Below are 21,591 nucleotides of genomic sequence, written 5' to 3'. Positions count from 1 at the left end.
GCAACTAAAACCTAAGTGTCTTTACCTTTAGATCAATTGATTAGGAAGTATATGGAGAATCTCTGTGGAGGTTCGCATTTATACATTTAAGATGAAAGTGCTCATTCATTGCAGTCTATTTGAATTTTTGGCTTAGCTCCATACCTGATGGTTTTCAATCTTAGCAGTTTTCATAATCTTCATTTCTTTTTCTTTTTTTTTTGAATGGTGCCAAGTACATTTGTTGCTAGTGGCTGTGGAATTCCTAGGGAGGCAACATTGCCATATCCTCATTTGGGCTTTATTCCCTCAGCTTGCAGCATTTGAAGCTGATACTTCAAATGCCGGTGGACTTTTAGAGAGGGAGATTGCCAGGAATTTCTGATCTCTATTTCATGGCTCACTGTTATTTCAAATTTCCATCGGATGCAGGGAGGCATTGCCTGTGGGAACCTTCTGCAGGTGGTGTAGGTTTAACCCAAATCTCTTCCTCAGTGCTGTTGTCCAGTGCTACTCAGATTAGTGTGTTGTAGCTAAACCTCACAGGAATACAGCTCCTCCTGATAGGACGATGGTTTCTTACTGTCCTCATAGTAACTAATTGGATGCGAAATCGGTGGTGGCTGTATGTTTGATCTTTTTTGTTAGTGTATTTTATAAATTGAGTTGAGCACTGAAGAAGCATTCTCTATTTCATGTACTTTTAATTATATGCAGTTTTGATTTTTTTTTACATGTCGTATTTATTCTCTTTTAAATTTACTGCAATTTTAAATTTAAGCAGTTAAATATTCTCTTGAGTTTCAGATTTATTGCTCTAACATTTTAGCTTGAATCTACTAAGAGGAGATAATTTTATAGTTAGTAGTTTTACAAATTTGACATAAATTGAAATCTAAGGGATATATAAGCTGTAAGGCTCTTTTTAATATGAGGCTTTCTTTATAAATGAAAAATATGCCTTGCAATAAAATAATCTAGAGTACCTCTGGAAAAATAATGTCCTCTAGTTGACCAGATAATTTTTGGGTATTTAGTTAGTGATGATTCTTTAAGAATTTTTAAGTATTCTTTTAATAACTGCAAAATGATTTAAAATACTAGTTTCTTTTTGTGTACTTAAATGCATTTGAGATTAATTTGAATATAAAATCAAATGGCTAAATTGTTATGTCTATAATAATATCTTGATTAATTAGTTTGGCAGACAGTGGGTATCTGGATTACTGAAATTTCTCAATTAACTGAAGGCTTATCTAATTATGCAGTGAAATTGTGTAGGATAAGATGCTGACATTAGGGGTAGGGATTTGTCTGTCAAGCTCTTTATATAAATTCACCGAAACCCCATTCTGTATCATTAAAAATAAGCATTGTATCAAATACAGAGCTTTAGGTTCATAATCTGATCATTAATTACAGTATTAGTAAGTACACTTGAAGGAAATCTCGTAGACTTGCACAGCTAAGTGAACCTTTTGTGAACCTTTTCTGGAGCCAGGGTTTCTTAGCTGAGCAGTGAAATTTTCAGCAGAAGAAAGGATGTCTGCTGCTCACGGTTCCGATTCTGATTGTGACCCAAAGTCATTGAGATGTTCCCTGTTTAATCTTTGGTGAAACAGATTTTAGAATGACGTTAAATGACGAAAACGTGTATATATGTGATATGTATGTATGACAGATACTAGATGATTACATTGGTTTTTTTTCATTTCGTTAAACATCTAAGTTCTCTCAACTACTAGTTGACACACAAGGAATTGAAAGTAAAATCTGAATCTTCAAACTGACTGGTCCTTTTAATTTCTAGTGTTTGGCTATTTCCTAATTTTCCATGAACTTTCCTGTTTTCTGTAAGTTTGTCTCCTTGGTCAGAATGGTTCCCAGGAGATTTAAGACAGATGATTATTTATTTCCGTGTAGATAGAATTATAACAGCTATAAGTACTGTAATTATGATTTTTTTTTCTTAAAGGAGGAATTCCGAGAACTTCGAGAACAGCCTAGTGACCCTCAAGCTGAACAAGAACTAATTAATAGTATTGAACAAGTATATTTTTCTACAGACTCATTTGATATTGTTAAATATGAGCTAGAGGTAAAAAAAAAAATTTCATTAAAACCTATCTAAAGCCTATTTTTTTCTAGTGATTGCATTTGTGAGTGAGATTTGAATGCTTTTTAGGGGCGTTATGTATTTTGATACCAGGATTGGTCTGTAATGACCATATCGTAATTAAATGAACAACATTGTTGCTGTTAGCATTGTTTAAAGATGACATCATTTTTAAAAATGTAAAATTAAGTGCAGCTATAGAATATTGGTCCAGGAAACATATCCGTATTTTTGGTTTTTAACTATATGTTAGTATGCTGCCTGTATCTTATTTTATGTTGACTAAATATGTTTAGAAAAGCTCTAAGACTTTTAATGATAAATGTATGTTTGCATAATTAGTTATATCATGTTTAGTCATTATAAATACACCTATGCCATATTGTTTACAACATTGGCATTTTAAATTTATAGGAACTTCAAAAAATTAGAATAGTTAATTTGGTTTTAGACAAGACCAAATACAGTACCTACATTATACTTTATATGCAGCACATACAGAGTCATTCCCAGTTCATCCTGAAGTTTCATCAGTCAGTTGACTGGTACTTGGACTTTAACTTGGAGTTTCACATCTACACATAAATGGTGTACATTTTTGTTAGTTTCCCACACTCCTCCGAAAGCCAATGTATAATTTAGAATGTACTCCAACAACTGTCACCATCACAACATAGTGTTTAGTTACCATTCATAGTGTTAGAGGGGAAGTATGTCTTGAGTTCTGTCATAAGACAGGTGGGGATCTACCTGTGTCTGGTAGAGTTTGGATTGGGGTGAGGGACTTTTCTCATACTCTCCTGTCACAGGCCATGAAAGCAGTGTCTCCCAGCCCCGGGGCCGGGGGTCCCAGTGGTAGTGCGGTTTCCTGGAGGTGTAGGCTGCAGCAGTGGAGATAGGGGGTGAGGGATGGAACTTGAGCATCCCTCAAGTTCCAGAGGCAGATAGAGGGGTGGGTAACAAAGATGTGTATGTGTGGAGGCTTTCATGTCTGCAGTCTAGTGGGGAACTGGGAGGAGAGGAGAAATGGGCAGGAATGGGATGGGACAGTATTTTGTACGCACAGATTATAGTTCGTAAGTCAGAGGTGTGCCGGTGAATGAAACCAAGTTAAACAATTTATTTTTTACTTTTCCTTTATGGATTTGTTTTTTAGAAGCTCCCTCCTGTTCTCAGTTTGCAAGAATTAGAGGAGTACAGAGACAAGTTGAAACAACAGCAAGCTGCAGTAAGTAAAAAAGACACATTTTTTTCCTGACAAAACTAAATGAGACAGAGCAGAGAGATGTGATGTTTGCAGATTTTATGGTTTAACTAATATATTAACATATTAAACAAATCTTATTATTTAATATGACTGACTCAAATGATACATTTATATTAAAATTTAATGCTTGTTCAGTTTCCCTCACATTTGGTACCTGATAGATTTGCTTCTAGAACTTATAGTTCTTTCTTTGGTATCCTAAATATGATCAAATAATTTTGAACTTTTTTTTTCAGATTATTAAATATCTCTAGGTTTCTTGTTTTGCAAAACTACCTATAGTTTTGTGATTGAGTTTTCTTATCTCAAAGATAAGTAGGTCCAAAGAGAATCTAGGGCTAAGATTCAGAAAATCGGAATTCCAGTCACTGTTTAATTATGTGACGTTGGCAATTCACTTAGCCTTACTAAATCTCGTTTTATCTGTGAGTGATGGGGTAGGCCTGCATTTTCTCTAATGGTGTAAAATTCTGTGATTCTGTATTTTCCTCATGTTAGGCTGAACTCCTTTTATAAAACTCAGACTATACTGTAGAAGATTAAATAGGGATAGTATGTGGTCTTGTTAATTTTTTAATACTAAAGGAGCAGTAGTAATAAATTTATTTGAATTTAAGATACGATTTTTAATAATACATCTGACAAATAAAGAAAGATGCAGTCATGCACCGCAGAACATTACAGTCAGACTGATCGCATACGCAAAGATCCCATATGGATTATAAGCAAAGATTTGTTTGCAATGTTGGAAGGAAAGGCTGGATCCAAGATGTGAATTTACTGCTAACTAGACGAGGAGGCTCAGCATGCTTGTCCACCTGCCCTGCGCCGGCTGGAGGCTGGGGCCCAGAAGTGGGGGTGAGAGGAGAGGGCTGGGGGGAAGGGAGCGTGGGCACTGCCTTCCCGCAAACTCACTGCCCTGCCTTCTGTTTCTTTCTCTTTGTTGCTCTTTCTTCCCATTCCTCCCCATCTTTGTCCCCTTCCGTCTCCGCCTCCCCCGTCTCATATTCCTCCATTCAGGCTTTATCTCTCTGGGTTTCCTTTGATCGCTGCTCTACCTTTCTCTCCCCATCTTTTCCTTCCCTCTCTCCCTTCCTCCTAACATCTACTCTCCTCCCCACGCCTACCTCTACAGCACTTCCTTTTCCCCCACCAACATGCATGCGGTGCGTGCGCACACACACTGTATCTTTTATACCGTGCTTTTACACTACCTTTTCTATGTTTAAATATGGTTATATTCATAAATAGCATTGTGTCAGAGTTGCCTACAGTCTTCAGCACAGAAACATGCTGTATAGGCTTGTAGCCTGGGAGCAATAGGCTACAGCATACAGCTTAGGTGTGTGGTGGGCTAGACCACCAGGTTTGTGTCAGTGCACTCTATGGTGTTGGCATAATGACAAAACCATCTGCTGAAGCTAACGGATTGTTAAGCAGCCCGTGACTGTATACTTCTCTTGCTTTTGTATTATACCCAGACATCTCTCTGGGAGTAGCAGCCGTGGTGTGAGGAAGGGATTTGAGCACTAGAGAGTTGTGAAGTAAAAATATGATGTGCTTTTAGAGAATTAGATTTTAGTGAATGGTGGCATCTTTTGCCTTCTCTTTAAATCCATACTCCTCCCTCTGTGCTTTGTGTGGTAATATTCTTTTGGGAATGAGCCACATCACAAGGACCATAGAGCATCGTGACCTTTGGAATTTGATAAACCTCGGTTTTAATTCTGGCTTTGCAATTTACTACCTGTGGGACTATGGGTGAGTTACTACTATGTTTAAGATTACTCAGCTGGAAACTGAGGAAGCGTATAACCCATTTCTATAGATTGTCATGAGTACTAATTGAGATAATGTAGGAAAAGCACCAAGTATACTGCCTGGCACAGTATAGACTAACAATGCTGCATCATCTATTTTTTTTAAAAACCCAATTTGGTAAAATTAAGTGAGTTTTTGTCAGGGTTCATCTATACAAATTCATATCTATACAAATCTATACATATATACAAATCAAAGCAGATTAAGAAAACATGAAAGGATTAATGCAATGAGTGAATGTGTGTGACATTTTGTTCTCAGTTGGCCTATGGAAGGGGAGCTAATTTGGTTTCTTGAGCAAACATTCACTAAATACCTTGCATGCACCATGCTTTGTGCTAGACGTGATACCTCGTATGTAATCTGGCAGGGGCTCCTGAAATTGTAAAATATGAGCCTCATGTTCAAAATCATTATTAATTCTAACTTGCATATATTAACATTATTCATGGAATGAACTGAGAAAACCTGAGCTATCTCCGTAGCATTCCAAAACAACATGTGTTTTCAGTTGTTTGGAGGGAGAGGACCAAATTACTGTTGGTCTTCTTATGGTGTGCAAAAGGACCTGAAGGGAACGAGGATGTTCTCTGTTTTCCAGATATCGTCTCCATAAATTCAGTTGATTAAACACTTATTTATCTTAACAAGTTCATCTTTAAAAGCAAATCCTGTACCCTTGAAAATGATTACACTTTTGTGCATGTTAGTTAAATCAGATAGTGGTACTCATATTATTCACAGTCATAATGGCCATTTACTGACTTTCTGTTAAGGAGCAAGTCCTGTGCTCTGTGCTGTATCTCTTCTACTAATTTTATAGCCCAGAGAAATACGTGTGGTCAACGCCTGCCAATATCGTCTGTAGAAGTTACTGGGTAGACCTGGGGACTATTCTTGCAAAAATGTTAAATGTAAAATGTAATAGGAAGCGTGAGGGTTTTTTCCTGTCACTCCTTTTGTTTGATTGTGTGTTCTTACAGGTCTCTAAAAAAGTAGCAGATTTAATCCTTGAGAAGCAGCCTGCTTACGTAAAGGTAGGATAATATTTGTTACTTTCAATAATGAAATTTTAAAAATGTTTGAGTGACTTACTCTTGAAACTGTTGAAATATTTTAATTTATAATTTTGTCTATTGTTCTGTAGCAATATATTAACTATTTGGTGTGTGTGTGTGTGTGTGTGTGTGTGTGTGTGTTTCATTTATTTGGGGGAATTTACCAAACTGAAGAAATGAAAGAGTATTTATAACTGATTCTAAAGTAATCTCTTTGGTTTTCCAAACTTTAGAATGGCCAGTAAAAATTGCTTCTGTGTACTTTGTAACACTTAGATCATTAATAATGAACACTCAATAGCAATATAACAGTCTGTTTAGAGTATGATAAAATTGGAATTGTCTCACTGAATCTGTTTTTTCATTAGAAAATCAGAGACTTCAAAGTCCATTGAAGTACCTACTAGTGTTCAAATGAAGACATTCATTGTCAAAGCATCTTAGCAAACAGAAATCATATTTGTCATATTCTTGATTACATTGTGAAATTCTGTTGGGTAGAAACATTTAAACAGATATATTATTAGTATTTGTTTATGCCTTTGAAAAGCACGTTGGGTCTAAATTTCCTTACAAGCAATACTAACTAAATATTTGGTCATAGGTCATTGTGAAAATCAGTTGAAGGTTGTCATTTTAAATAATTTTGTTGAAAATTGCCAATAGTTTTCAGGTACAGGTGTTTCTTTTTTCTACTTTATTTTCCAAGTAGCCTTTTCTTTGAAACCCACTAAAGTTTTTGTTAAAGTCCCATAGAAATAGGAAAGAAAATAAAATGCCTCAAACAATAACCTATATTTCATCTTTCCATAGGAACTTGAAAGAGTTACCTCATTACAGACAGGTCTTCAGTTAGCGGCTGTTATCTGCACAAATGGGAGGAGGTACAGCATTTGATGATATTTTGTTCTTTAAGCTGGGAAACATTTCAAGAAAAACTGTGAAACTGACATTGATAATTGATTTTTTATTATGACTGTGGTTTGTAGAATATCATTCATTAACGGAACCTGTGTTATGATCTAAGAAGGTATGTGGAAAATGGCTATAGATCTAGTTATGGCTTAAAAATACTACTATTTTTGTATTGCTTAGTGCTTCTCAAACTTTCTGCGGTGAAAGACCAGTTTTTCTTTTTTAATTTCCAACTTTTTGTTACAGACTGTTAGTTTTGTAAAATGTAATAAAAGCAAAATACTAGGGAAAGGGAAAAAAAAACAAAAAAAACAAAGACATGCAAAATACATTCCCATTTTTTTTATTATTCATCAAACATAAAATTATTGTCAACTTTTGCTCTACATATTTGTAAACGCTTGTTCTGAATTTCTGTACTTTTCTTGTGATGGACCAGTAATAGTTTGAGGATTGGCACCAGTCCACACATCACACTTAGAGTAATGCTGGCTTAAATTGAGTTGTTGAATGAGTTTGTCACATAAATTTGTGATAGTAGTCACGGTGAGTAATGCAGGATACTACCTCATTAGTTGCCTATTTTTTCTTGTGGGTCGTATTTTTATTATAGTAGAAAACTTTAACTATTTATTGTTCACTTTTGCAGACACTTGAATATTGCAAAGGAAGGTTTTACTCAGGCTAGTTTAGGCCTTCTTGCAAATCAAAGGAAACGTCAGTTGCTGATTGGACTTCTGAAATCTCTGCGAACTATAAAAACATTGGTATATACAGGTTACTTTTTAAAAATTAAAACTTAATTTTGTGATTGAAACAGATTTTACCTTTGATTTTTGTTTTTTCAGCAAAGAACAGATGTGCGCTTAAGTGAAATGCTAGAGGTAAGTTAACAAGGCTTAGAAGTTTGGTAATCCTGATAATATTAAATAGAAATATTATAGTGAAAAAAAACACAGATGAGCATTTTTCTTAAATTGGTATATGGTATAAAGAACATTTTTAGACATGTAAAGGTACTTACTCTAGAGCATTTTTCTATTGACATTATATACTTCATTTACAAAAATTTGTTTGGTGAAATGTTTAGTTTGTAGCAACATGGGAATGTTAACCTCAGTACCTTTTGATTGTATTTGCACCCAAATAGCAATAAATTGTTTTGTTTTTATCTAATATATGGTAATGATTTCAGGTGTATGTCATGTTTTAGTTATGTTTGGTATCTCATATGTTAATTGGTTTTCTGAGCGAGCCATGTGTTTTCTCTTTGATGCTTTGTTAACATTCTCGATCTACTTCTGTTATAAGGTTCATGAAAGTTTAATGTTGTATTTGTGTTTCCTCATTAATACTTGAGCTCCTTCATGTAGGTATTTGGTCATCATCTCAGCATTCCCAGTGGTTTGAATTTAGATAAGAGCTTAAGGAGAATGGTTTTTAGGGTTTTTTGTATAATCTCTGTATTACTTGTAAACTATTAACCACTAAACTAGGGTTTGAGAAGTCCATATGAGAAATTCATTAGGCATTAAATTATTGTTTAGGTGATAAAAAAATATTCTGAGGCTATTAATGAATATTTCACTTTTTTCCAAATTTGTTTGTGTAAAAATATTGATTGAGTTTTTTGGAGGTAGAACTGTTGAATGTTGATTACAAGTAGAATGCATATTGTTTTGGAACGTTTTATATAAACATTACTGAAAGAAGATATGTTAACAGTTAAAGAACACTTTCCTGTGAAGCAGCTTATGAGTAGAATTCTATATAGGCTTTATCTATGTCATGGTCTCAGAGAGCTGTTACTGTGTACTTGAGAGAACAGAATATTTTGTCTGTGCATATATTTTAGGCCTGGACCTAGTTGCCTCTTTGTATTTTATTATTTATCTGTTGTTGGTATTCTAATCCTTATTTAAAAGGAATTAAAATTTTCTGGTTCTGTAATTTTTTGGATGGAGTATGAATAGAGATTTGTTTTCTTCAGGGGCTTTAAGAAAAATGTTTCCAGTCTATTAACTTCTCTTGTTGTTATCTTAAGGAGGAAGACTATCCAGGAGCTATTCAGTTGTGCCTGGAATGTCAGAAAGCTGCCAGCACTTTTAAACATTACAGCTGCATAAGGTAAGGTAATATAAAAATGTAAAAGCTGACTCTATTGCCTGTTTTTAATGTAGGAGTTGTGCAACATACACTGATAAACATTAAAAATACTATATTAAGTGCTGTGTTTTAGCATTTCTGTCCACAAATGGGCAGTACAGTAAAATTATAAATAATAATTCTTAAGATGTGAAAGAACAGATACTTTTTAATCCTCTCCTTTCTTGTCACCTCACCAAAACTCATGTTCTTTCCAATCTGATTGATTTTATAGAGTAGTGGAGAAGAGTACATTTATCTGTTCACTACTCCGTTGTATCGCTTGGCAATTCTTCCTCCTTAACTTCACCCAGTTTATAAATATTCAGAGTAGTTTGGTTTTCAGATCCACATGGTTCAAGTGTTTGGCTCATCATGATAAGAATTTGTTTTGGAAAGTGTAAGAATGAACTCACTTTATGTGATAGTCATGTTTGTAACATTTAATTTAAGCAAATATGTATTTAATGTGTTACATCTTTTATTTATTTATAAAATGTACAGTGTAAAAATAACCACTGCATTCTTTGCTATTAGTTCTAACTTTATTAATGGATTTTTGGTCTGCTTAAAATGAAGGTTTTGTATTACTGGTGACAGCACCTTGGGGAGGCTCTAATCCCCAGGTGTAATTTCCATCATTCCTCTGAAACCATCATAAATAAACGTACAATCTACGTGAAATAGTGTGCTTGTCAAGCAAACCCTGTTTCAAATTAAATTCATGCCTATCCTAGAATATAGCCCCTTAGTTTCTCCTGTATGGAAATTCTGACAGTGAGCATGACGTACTGATACTATAGATCTTTGATTGCTAGTAACTGAAAAACAAAAAGATTATGGTACACCAAAACATTAATACACCTTTGAATTAGATTTTTTCTTTTAATATACTCTCCCATTATAGGTCTCTGCTGGGTATAGGATAAGGGCTAGATATTTCCCCCCGAGAAATGCTATTTAAATATTTATGGTATTTTTTTTTTCTTTAGGATTATACATACTGAAGCAACACACTTTTCATTGGGTTAGGAAATACATAGTTGGGTGATACCAGTGACGTTGTAGTTTTTTTCCATTTTGACAGTGATTAACTGTCACTATTAAAAACTTGATTATGTCATTTACACTTTTTAAATTGAGTGAATAGAGAACGAGCTCTAGTATATTGATTATAGTTGAAAATTTTAACAAGGGCTGTGGGGTCCTGAGAAAGCAAATCACACATTTAGTTCATTCTGTGATGATAAATCTGTTATATTGAGAACAGCTTATTTATGATGGGGTGAACATAATTCAGGCAGTTACGTATTTACTGAACGTTTATTCTGTGCCAGGTGCTTTGCTTTGGAATTGGCTGTATGGTGATAAAGCATACATAATATGACTAATACCATCCCTGGTTTTCTAGAGAACATAATCTATCCAGAAGAAGCTGAATTGAGGAAGGCGCAAGTGGGATGGGGCCTTAGAGGGAAGGAAGAAGTTGAGAACCCAATGGGAGCGTTGGGATCTAACCTCCTTAGAGGTTCCAGGCTGAGGAGGACCTACCTGAAGGGGGAGCAGGGGGAGTTAGCTAAGCCCAGATACCGGCTGTGGATATGCGAGTACGGGGATCATGGCGAAGCCTTTGTGGCAGAGACCCAAGCAACATGAGGACTGAAAATGTCTGTCTATTGGCCTTATAGCAACCAAGAAGTCAGAGTTGACCTTGTTGGGGACAGATTTGGTTGAAGTATAAGTGTAGAATGAGGGAATTTTACAAAAAGGAGAGAGAGGCAATTGAGAGGGAGAACCCTCAATAACTGAAAATTGATGGGAAAGAGTGAGAGGTCGAAGACTGGGAAAACGTAGAGTTGTGTTTTACACTTGGTGATTTACTGACAACTTCAGGGTGGAGCAGGGAGCGGAGCTATTAGTTGGAATTGTTTGGTGGTGATGACAGCCCCTCCACCAGCAGTTTTCTCCCCCACATTCCAGCACTGTTGCCTTTGCCAGCCACCATTCATCCTGTCCAACCTAGTCTGCTTTTCTCCCCAACTCATATTTTAACCCTTTTGTTCCTAGTTGGGAGAGCATGAGCAGTTTGTTCACTTCTTGCATATAACGTGACATGGGATATAGCAATAGAGTTAGCTGATACGTGGTACAGATTGAGTCTATAAAAATGACAGGAATTTTATTCTAACTTCCTTTTATTTTTTGTCTTTGTTAATTAAATGCACTTTTTTTAGCCTATGCATTTTTCTTTCTTTTGCTCTTTTCTTTCTGATCTTCTAAATCCAATATTGAACCTGTTCTTGAGCTGTTTAGTTGAGTCTATGCAGGCATGATTTATCAACACTTTATTCCTTTAATTTACCTGGAGCTGTAGAATTTAGCCAAAGGCAAAATTGAATCTTTGCTTGAACCTGAGTGAATCAGACTGAAAAATCATTGGACTCTGCGATAATCATAGGAATAGTAATTAATTTCCAACTGAATTTACACTCTCAATTTCTTTAACATTTAAATTTATTTTCATTTCTAGTCGATGACTAGAGAATCATGAAATTGCTTAACCACTCAGGTTTCTCATTTGTACAATGAGGTAAATAATAGTCCTTATATAACAGGGCAGTTGGGGGATTAGATAAATACATATAGACTGTTTAACACCCCCTGGCACTTAGTAAGCGTTCAATTAATGTATCAAGTATTATCCTAATTTATATTACTATTAAAAACTTTGAAAGATATTTTCATATTCAGTTCTGTTACAGTATAGTCTGGTCTTCAAATACAAACAACCTCCAAAATATATTTATAAAAATAGAATAAATTGCTATCATTGCTGAGTGTATATGTATGTATGTGTATATATATATATTATGTATGTATATATATATATTATATATATATAATATATGTATGTGTATATATATGTATATATGTGTATATATGTATGTATGTGTATATATATATATTATATATTTATATATATATATATATATTTCATTTAGAAATGTCCATTAAGAAAACCATGATTCAGAACATTTCTGGATTCTGGTGTGATTTTTTTTTTTTATTGCAGGCAAGTTAATATGTATAAAGTACCTGCTTGTCTTGTTCCTAATTTTTCTTCATACATCATGTAGCCCTCTTTTCTTTTCTAGTCACATCCCTCCGCTATTGAAATAAAATTTTTGGTTGAGTTAGAGACCCTGTGGTCTTAGGAGTATATTACATGGAACAACTGAGGGCTGACTCTTATGATTCTGAAAGTAGGAAAAACAGAATTTATAGATTTGCTTTTGCACAAAGAGCTGTTGACTGTATATCTAGTAAGTCTCAGGTTATATGACTATATAGTTTAATATATGAAATACCAAGTAATATGATGCACCCAGTTGATTGAAAAATGAAAGAAAATGGGTACCTCTTCAGTACCTTGTGTCTTCCTTGAGATGTGCTGTGTTTCAGCTTCTTTAATAAAAGATACTGTAGCACCAGTTTTATTCACTTTTATAACTGATGGGGAACATTTTTATATTATTTGACATTTTTTAGTTGATTGACAGAAAGCCATATAGTTGAGGTTTACTGGGAATAAGAATCAGAGTGAGTTTATGTTAAAGTACATCTGAATGAAGAATTTAATTTCTTTTTCACTTGAGATTTATCTAAATTAGTTTCAAGGAAAGTTACTTTTAAAAGTCAAAACTGCTTTATTATTTTTCATTTCATTAGAAAGAAACTACTTGAGTGAACCTGAAAGCATTCTGGATTATGCACTGAAAAGTTTGCATACTGTCAAAACTTAATTTGCTGAGTGCTGTACTTTAACAGAGATACGGAGTCAGCCCTCCATATCTATGGGTTCTGCATCCACAGATTCAACCAACCACGGATCAAAAATATTTGAAAAAAGAAACCCCAAAAAGTTCCAACAACTAAAATTTGAATTTGCCATGTGCAACGCGAATGAATCCATGCCTGACTGAAATCCTATGTAGGCATGCCCTGCTGTAGCCTATATGCAAATAGAGGTCACGTGCAAATACCACACCATTTTATATAAGGGACTTGAGCATCCTCAGGTTTTGTTTTCTGCAGGGGTCCTGGAACCAAACCTCTACAGACACCAAGGGATGGTATTTCTCATAATCATTAAAATATCCTCTTATTTTTTCTTATAATATAATGTTGACAGTTAAATGAAAATTGCACGTTGTAGAACTTCTTTAAATCATAGACTAATGAAAACAGCTTTTAGTTATCAATAGAGGAGTACTAGGGACTGCTCTTCCCCTGTTCCCCTTGGCTCCTTTCTAGCAAGATGTGCCTGCCGTCTCTTTCTCTAGGCTCAGGCAAGGGAAGCCCAAGAACCTTGCTTGGGGTAGTGTTTAGGCAGTGAGTGTTTCTGTGGGGTCACCAGGCTTAGCTGTACCCATGTGTAGATCTGAGGTCCTTGTTGCTCGGTCTGCTTGGGCCCAGTTATTGGTACCATGCTATTCTCATGCCGCCTGTAACCCTTTTATTTTAGCTTGCTTTCTTCTGCCTCCCTCCTCTATGCCACAGCATTTAAAAAATAATCTAACATAAAATCACATGGCAAAAATGTAATATTTTAAACAAAAGGTAAAGAATTTTCTTCGTGCCTCCCCTACCATTCCCTTCCCTACTCCACAGCTCATTAATTAACTTTACAGTTGATGCATTGTTTTTCTAGTAGATTTAATTATAATTTAAACTAATACATTCAGATATCTTTTTTTCACCCTGATTTATCACTGATAGTTGTTGATGATCTGACTGTTCACTCCCTGTAATAAAATATCAGTAATCGATAGGAATTTGGTATACTTTCTTTTACTTTTCTTCCTTTCTCCATCTTCTAGGTTTTGTTAGTGGAACTTATTTTTACTTGGTCAAGTTTATATTCTTTTTGCAACTATAATGAAATCTTGTTTTTTTCAATAGGTTACTTCTAAAAAAATTAGCCTAATAGAAATCATATTTACTGTATTTTGATTATATAAATATTACCTGCAGGAGTAAGTAGAGTGATACGGGACTTAGAAAACAGGAGAAGTAATCCTTTGTCTCTAAATGAAAATTAAAATCCATTTATAATTACTGTTTTTTTTTTATTTCTGTTGAACATTTTTTATTTTTTTAAGGTCCTATTCACCTGCTATCATTTTTTTATATAATGTTCTTTTTTTCCTATATTGTTTTATTTTGTTACAGTTATCTGTGAGGTTTTATTTTTTTTTTTGTATCAGATATATGGGAGGTAAATTTTCACATTTGAAATGATCTTAATTGACTCCATAAACATGATTGAAAGAGAAAAAAAATTTTTCTCAGGAAATGGAAGACGTTACTCAGTTGTCTTCTCGCCTCCTGTTTGTAGGACAGAGTCAGATGCCATTCTCATTCTCATTTCATCACAAATGGGGACTTTCCTTTAGACATGTTTAGGATGTTTCTCTTTTTACTTGGTGTTCTAAACTTCACCAGTTTGCCTAGAAAAGTCATTTGTGTCAAACTCTGCTTTTAGATAATGAGACAAGAATAAAGTATTACTTAATGCTTGTCTGCACAAGGTGCTATGTATATGACTTGTTTTCCCAAGAGCTTTTACAATTTATTTGTTCTCTAGGAGTTTAAAATAACAGGCAGTTAACAGGCAGGACTGTGGGATAATATGCTAGTTAAGAGCAGAGTACACAAACAAAAGACCATCAGAGATGTTCATGCTGTGAATGGCTCACTTCTTATAATCCTGCAGGATTGGGAAATACTGACATTTATAGGAGCAGCAGTAGAAACTAGACACTGTTAGCTCAGGCAGCACTGACGGTGCAGTAATTCTAAATTAGATTTTAATAAGGTGTTCTCACTAGAGCTTTATCTTTTTAGCTTTTAAAAGTTGAATCGTGGTGATGGTGATAGTGGTGATGGTTATGATAGTAATATTTGAAATTGGCCTTTCTATGTGTCAAGCACTGTGCTACTGATTTTCCTTATCTTTTCTTATTGAGCATTGATAAAATATTCCTCAGAGATGTTGTTACTGTCTCTGTTTTATAGATGAGGAATTGATACCTTGTAAAATAAGTGGCAGAGCCAGGATTTAAACTTAGGTCTTTTGGAATTTGGAACTTGCTGCTTTGAACCACTACCACCCTGTACTATCTGCTAATGTACTAGCTGTTGTACACAGTGGAAGCTCATGCCTAGTAGGCCAGAGTTATATACTTACTAGAGGTAATTGTAGTTTCTACCTAAGCCTTTTTGCCGGTTGTGTTTGTTACTGTATTAATGTTAAGTAAGTAAACTAATGAAATGAAATGAGTTTTTGAAGGTTAAGTTGAACGCATTGGAAAAACAAAACATACTGTTAAAAAATAAATTTCCTTTTGAATTTGTTGAAGAGGAGACAATATGAAAATTGGAGGATATAAGGAAACTAAATGGGATTTGGCATTTGTATTGTTTTGCATTTGTCTTTAAGTTCCTACTTCACCATAGAGAAACCGAAACTTGAAATTACAGGCAGTTGATTTGTGATTGGATCCTATGAGACTAAGATGTTAAAACTCCAATCAAATCAAAAGACACTGGGCTCTGAATCAGAAATAGGTGAACGAAGTACATTTATACAATTTTAGTTAAAATAGTCAATATACATGTAAACACAAACACATACACATACAAATATTCCTGTTTTAACTTTGATCAGTTGACAATGTAAAAAGTCTTCTGCTGAACTCCAGGAAAGGCTTGGTAAACTAGGTCTGTAAAGGGACATATAATAAATACTTTAAGCTTTACAGGCCATAAGGTCTCGGTTGCAGCTATTCAGCCCTGCCTGAGGAGCCCAAAAGCAGACACGGACAACCTGTAAACAAATTCATGTGGCTGTGTTCCAGTAAAACTTTACTTAGAAACGTAGACTGTACTCTAGATTTCACTCCTGGGCCTGCTCTCTGCTCTAGAATTACAATTCATAAAATTTGGAGATGTTTGGAGCATCTTTAGTATCTTTAATAACAGAGCTTTCTTTGTGGTGAATGATTGTGTTCTGGGTTCGGTCAGGGCTTTCTGAACAGAGTGAGGACAGATATCTTGGTTGATCCAAAGTGATCGTAGGAGTTCTGCTCATGGTTTGCAGGATCATGTGGACATTCATGGTACCTCAGGGTTGTTGGTCTGGCTTCCCCGTGTTTGAACATCAGATTTTCTCTGAGATCTGTTGATAAACTGTCTGTCAGCTGTGAGTGAATTGAAACCACTGGAATATACTTCTGCTCTAAACTGACTGGAATTTTCATGGGCCATGGATATACACTATAAACTTACAAGTATAAATTTTACTTAAGTTTATTCTAGCAGTTTTAAAACTCTGTATAATCATATTACAAAGATGTGATAATTGGATAACTGGTATTCAGAATATAATATTAATAAAATTTTGAAACTTTAGCGCTGGAAGCAACCCTTTAGATCTAGCCCAGGAAACTGATGCCCAGAGATATTAAGAGACTTTACTTAAATCACATGACTCATTAACAGCAGAGCAGGGAAAGCTCACTAAGATGCTAATTACCTCTGTACCATCTTGTCTTTTTGTACTGTCAAATTTGTTTAAATTTGATTTATATACAAAATTTTGATTTATATACAACCTTTCTAGGACTCATTTTGCGAGAGTGTGTATCTTAGATTTATTTAAGACCGGGTGTTGTATTAATTTTTGCTCCAAAAGATGCATTAGAGCTGATGGTCCGGCTAGGTCTTATTTTCGGGGAAACGGTAAGGTATCAATGCTACACCATTGGTTGTCAAAGGATGTAGTTTTGCTCATTTTCAGAATATAATCTCCAATTCTCAACTTCAATCAAAAGTGTGCTAATGATAAATAGTATTTGTAGAAAATGGTTTAATCCTCTAGACATTTGGACATTTATCCTTGAGGTCATCAAAAACTGGGTACTTGAATTATTACTGGTTTTACTTATTTGGCAAATAGCTTAATATCTGTTTCTATCTGTATATATCACATCACTCTGGTGTTATCTCAATTTGCATCAAAAGGCTCTATAAGAAGCAAATGCAAAGAATCATTAACCCATTATTGTATTTTCTGTAAGGCTTTGCCAAGGGTGTTGTGCCTTAGGAGATAAAGGTCATTGTCCCCTGTATCAAGACTGGCAAAATTTTCTCTCAGAACTTAATGCCAGCAAAAGTGATTTTTGTTTGTTTGTTTTGGTTTGGTTTTTGCTCCCCCTTGAGTTTACTGGTATGTTTTGACATTATGGATACTGGATTGTGTACTTGGCCTCCTTATTGTTTTTGCTGCTAGGATTTTGAGTCAAACTTATAATCAGATAATAGTTGTAAAAAACCAAATAGTTGTATGATTTTGGTATACAAAACTACATCTTTCACTTGTTCTTAATATTTTATTTTAATTTTGCCTCAATCGTTTTTGTTAAAATGTTTTCTCTATGATTGTGTTTATTTTGTTACACATCACAGGTCTTTTTTAGCAATGACATAATTCAAATAATGTTAGTTCTAGCTTTAAAGCACCAGCACAGCCAACTTCATTTGTGAAACAAGGAAATGAAGGGTTACTTCTCTTAGGAAAAAAAAATATATATATATTAGTTTTTTTTGTTGTTGTTGTTTTTCTAACCTAGGGAGAATTAAAGGGAATGAAATCAGTTCAGTCACATATCCCAAGTGTGTAACTCAATCAATTTTTACAAAGCGAACATAGTTGTGTAATTACCTCCTAGAAATAGAACATTTCTAGTACCCCAGAAACTTTCTTTATGCTCCAGTCATTATTCTCCCAAGGTAATCACTGTTCTGGCTTTTGTCACTAAAGTTAGTTTTACCTGTTCTGAACTTTATAGAAATGGAATCTTACAATATCTACTTTTTGTAACTGACTTTTTTTGTCCAGTATCATATTTTTGAGATTCAGGTGATACATTTTCATTGCTATAGTATTTCATTATATAAATATGTCACACTTTACCCATTTAATTGTGTTTGTAGACAATTATGTTTCTTCAGTATTTTTACCTATTACAAATAATAATGCAAGGATTGTGTGTGCATTTCTGTCAGGTACATATCTAGGACTTCTGCGATACAGAGTGTGTGTTGAGTTTCAGTGGATGTTACAGTTCAGAAGAGTTCCCTTTCCTCTGGCATTGAATTCAGTGTTCCATTTGCTCTACATTCTTGCCAACATTTGTTGATGTCATTTTTAATTAAAGAAATGGTTTTAGCCATTCTGGTTATTATGGTGTCTTATGGTAGTTTTAGTTTGGATTTTCTGAATGCCTAATTGAAGTGCCTATTTATATTTATTGGACAATTGGATATCTCCTTTGTCAAGTATCTGTTCAAGCATTTTGCCCTTTATTTTAATTCTGTTCTGTTGATCTGTTTATGTATCCTTATGTTAGTACCACATTGTCTTATTGCTGTAACTTTATCATAAGCCTTTACCTATTTTAGTGTATGTCTGTGAACATTGTTCTTCAAGATATTCTTGACTATTTTTAGCCCTTTGAATTTCCACGTAAATTTTAGAAGCAGTTTGTCAGATTCTATGAATAAATAAATAAATAAATTAATTAATTAAAAGGCTGCTGATTAGAATTTCACTTATTCTAGGAGATCATTTTGGTGAGTACTGATATCATAACTATATTGAAGGTTTTAGTCTGTTTGAACAGTATATACCTTCATATGTTTAAGTCATCTTTATTTTAGCTCAGTTTTATATTACATGTTTTTTATTAGATATTTTCCCCAGGTGTTTGGTTTTTTTGAAATGGGATTTAAAAAAATTTTGTTGTCTAATTCCTTGTTCTTAATATATAGAAATTACTTTTTTTTGAAATTTTACTTTTTTTTTTAATTTATTGGGGTGACAATTGTTAGTAAAATTACATAGATTTCAGGTGTGCAATTCTGTATCACATCATCTATAAATTACATTGTGTGAAATTTTACTTTTTATCTATATTATATATTTTATGTTTAAAACTTGCTATCAATTTTTAATTCTTAAGTTCTTAGTTTTAGCTATAGATATTCTTTTGTATTTTCTACTTACACAATCCTGTTGCTGCTAGTAATGGCTCCTATTTCTTCCTAATTCATTTCCTTTTATTTTTTTGCCTTATTGTAGAATCCACAGCACAATTTACTGCTCATACTATAGATCTGTAAACTTATTATTTACTCAGCTAGCATGTATTTATTTAGCATTTAGTTTGTCTCTTTTAAAGACAGACACATCTAACTCTCTGTTTTATTTAACAGTGAACTGAATTCAAAGCTGCAAGATACTTTAGAACAAATTGAGGTAAGAAGGATTACAGCATAAGTTAAATGGCTTTTCATTTTTAGAGGTTTTTACATAGTGTAGATGCACTGTATGTTTTGACTTCTTACTATCAGTGTTTCCAGATCACTACTTTGTTATTTTTCATTTGGAATATCTGTTCATTTTCAAGTTAATATTAACTTGCTGGTAAACTCGGTAATGCTTTCAGAATTATGAGACTTGAAATCAGTATTTGAAAGTATCACCATATCCAGAAAGATGCCCAAACTTTTAGTCATAAGTATGTTCTCATGTAAGTTATAGCCAAAATACTTACATGTATTAAATATTTTGATTATCAACTACTACTCATTTCTAGTTTAGTGAATTAGTTTATTTAAGAATAATTATTGGCTAACGAAAACCCTCCTAAATTCCTAACCTCATATTAATATTTCATACAAAAGTAGAAATTGGAAAGGAAAAGATATGTCATTGTGAGCATGAAGTCTTGCTTTTCTTCCTACATTTACTCAGAGTTCATCTCTTTCCTTAGCAATCTTTGCAAAGCAGGGTATTCATGTTAATAAATTTAATAAGAATTATTTGTTTTTTTCCTTATATTTTGTTATTGTTTTTTGGTAACAGTATTTATAAAAGTTGCAGCTGGACTTTCAAATGACCTTTTGTGAAAGTAGTTTTTGATCATAAATTTAATTATTTACTAGTTGTAAGAATGACAATTTATTTGACAAACACAAAGATAACTACTTTGAAAATCTTTTAAGTAAACAATCACTTGAATATTTTAATGAGGACTGTCTTTTGAAAGCCTAGTATTTCTTCACTCTTAATATACAATATTTTCTGTACTCATGTAGAAAAATCCTTATTTTAAAATGAAATCATTGAAATGGAAATCCGATGCCTGATCACTGTACTGTACACCTGAAGCTGAAGTTGAACAATAATGAATGTCAACCATAATTATATATATATATATACGTATATTATATATATAGTTACAAGAAGTATAACATTAGGAATAGAGACAGTGGAAATGTAATGGCTGTGTGCGATGTCAGAGGGATAGTGGATGGAGGAATGGGGGTTGTCACTTTGTGAGGGATATAAATGATAAATGTCTAACTATTAACATTGTTTTGTGCACCTGAAACTAATTTAAAAAAATGAAGAAAGAAAAAGGAAAAAAAAATTTGTTGCATTGAGATATAAAAGTATATACTCTAAGGTCAATGTAATTTTGTTGAGAATGACTTTTTAGTGATTAAAGAAGGATTGTTTTATTATTTTTTAATAGTCCTACAAATTCAATTCATATAATTGTATGATTTTAGTAGGCGTCTGAGGAAGCATAGAGTGAAGTAAAAATAAAAAAAATTCTTTAGTAAGTATTATATTTATTCTGTGTCCCTTGAAACACTAGGCATGGATTTTTAGAAACATTAATAACATCTCAGTGAGCTTCATTATAGTTGGTATTAAATGAGAATTATTTATATTTTTATTTATTTATTACAAATGTATTTAAATTTGTTCTTGACTGTTAAATTTGGTGTGATAATGTTTAGATATTAATTAAAAGTGAGAGATTAGTCTTAACATTTTCTCTTCATTTTGAAAACATAATTCTTTAACTGCATCTTGTCTCCCGTTTTAAACACATAGGAACAGTTGGATGTAGCTCTTTCTAAAATCTGCAAGAATTTTGACATTAACCATTATACCAAGGTTCAACAAGCTTATCGACTTCTTGGAAAAACACAGGTTAGTTTTGAAAGGACGTTTACTTTTTTAAAAAATCAGGAATCTGTTGATCTTTATGATTGCTTAAGTCTGAATATTACTAATGTAGTGTCCTTAAAGTTTCATTTAAACAAAATAAAATTTTAAGCTGTGACATAGTTGTTCACATAGGCTCAGAATG

The 21,591-nt window shown here is 33.7% G+C and overlaps 1 protein-coding gene across 1 annotated transcript in view; it reads left to right on the top strand.

Annotated features, from left to right (window-relative positions):
• Positions 1 to 21,591, top strand: part of VPS50 (VPS50 subunit of EARP/GARPII complex) — a 116,033-nt gene that overhangs the window by 18,646 nt on the left and 75,796 nt on the right. Inside the window, exons 3-11 of the mRNA XM_033088693.1 lie at positions 1,955 to 2,077; positions 3,252 to 3,323; positions 6,167 to 6,220; positions 7,055 to 7,125; positions 7,806 to 7,923; positions 8,005 to 8,040; positions 9,201 to 9,283; positions 19,640 to 19,682; positions 21,333 to 21,431. Coding sequence (XP_032944584.1) covers positions 1,955 to 2,077; positions 3,252 to 3,323; positions 6,167 to 6,220; positions 7,055 to 7,125; positions 7,806 to 7,923; positions 8,005 to 8,040; positions 9,201 to 9,283; positions 19,640 to 19,682; positions 21,333 to 21,431 — 699 coding nt within the window. The remainder of the gene's footprint in view (positions 1 to 1,954; positions 2,078 to 3,251; positions 3,324 to 6,166; positions 6,221 to 7,054; positions 7,126 to 7,805; positions 7,924 to 8,004; positions 8,041 to 9,200; positions 9,284 to 19,639; positions 19,683 to 21,332; positions 21,432 to 21,591) is intronic.

This window comes from Rhinolophus ferrumequinum, chromosome 20 (assembly GCF_004115265.2).
Source record: "Rhinolophus ferrumequinum isolate MPI-CBG mRhiFer1 chromosome 20, mRhiFer1_v1.p, whole genome shotgun sequence".
NCBI classification, from domain to species: Eukaryota; Metazoa; Chordata; class Mammalia; order Chiroptera; family Rhinolophidae; genus Rhinolophus; species Rhinolophus ferrumequinum.
The sequence above is the reverse complement of the archived record's forward strand: the minus strand, read 5'-3'. Positions and strand labels throughout refer to the sequence as shown.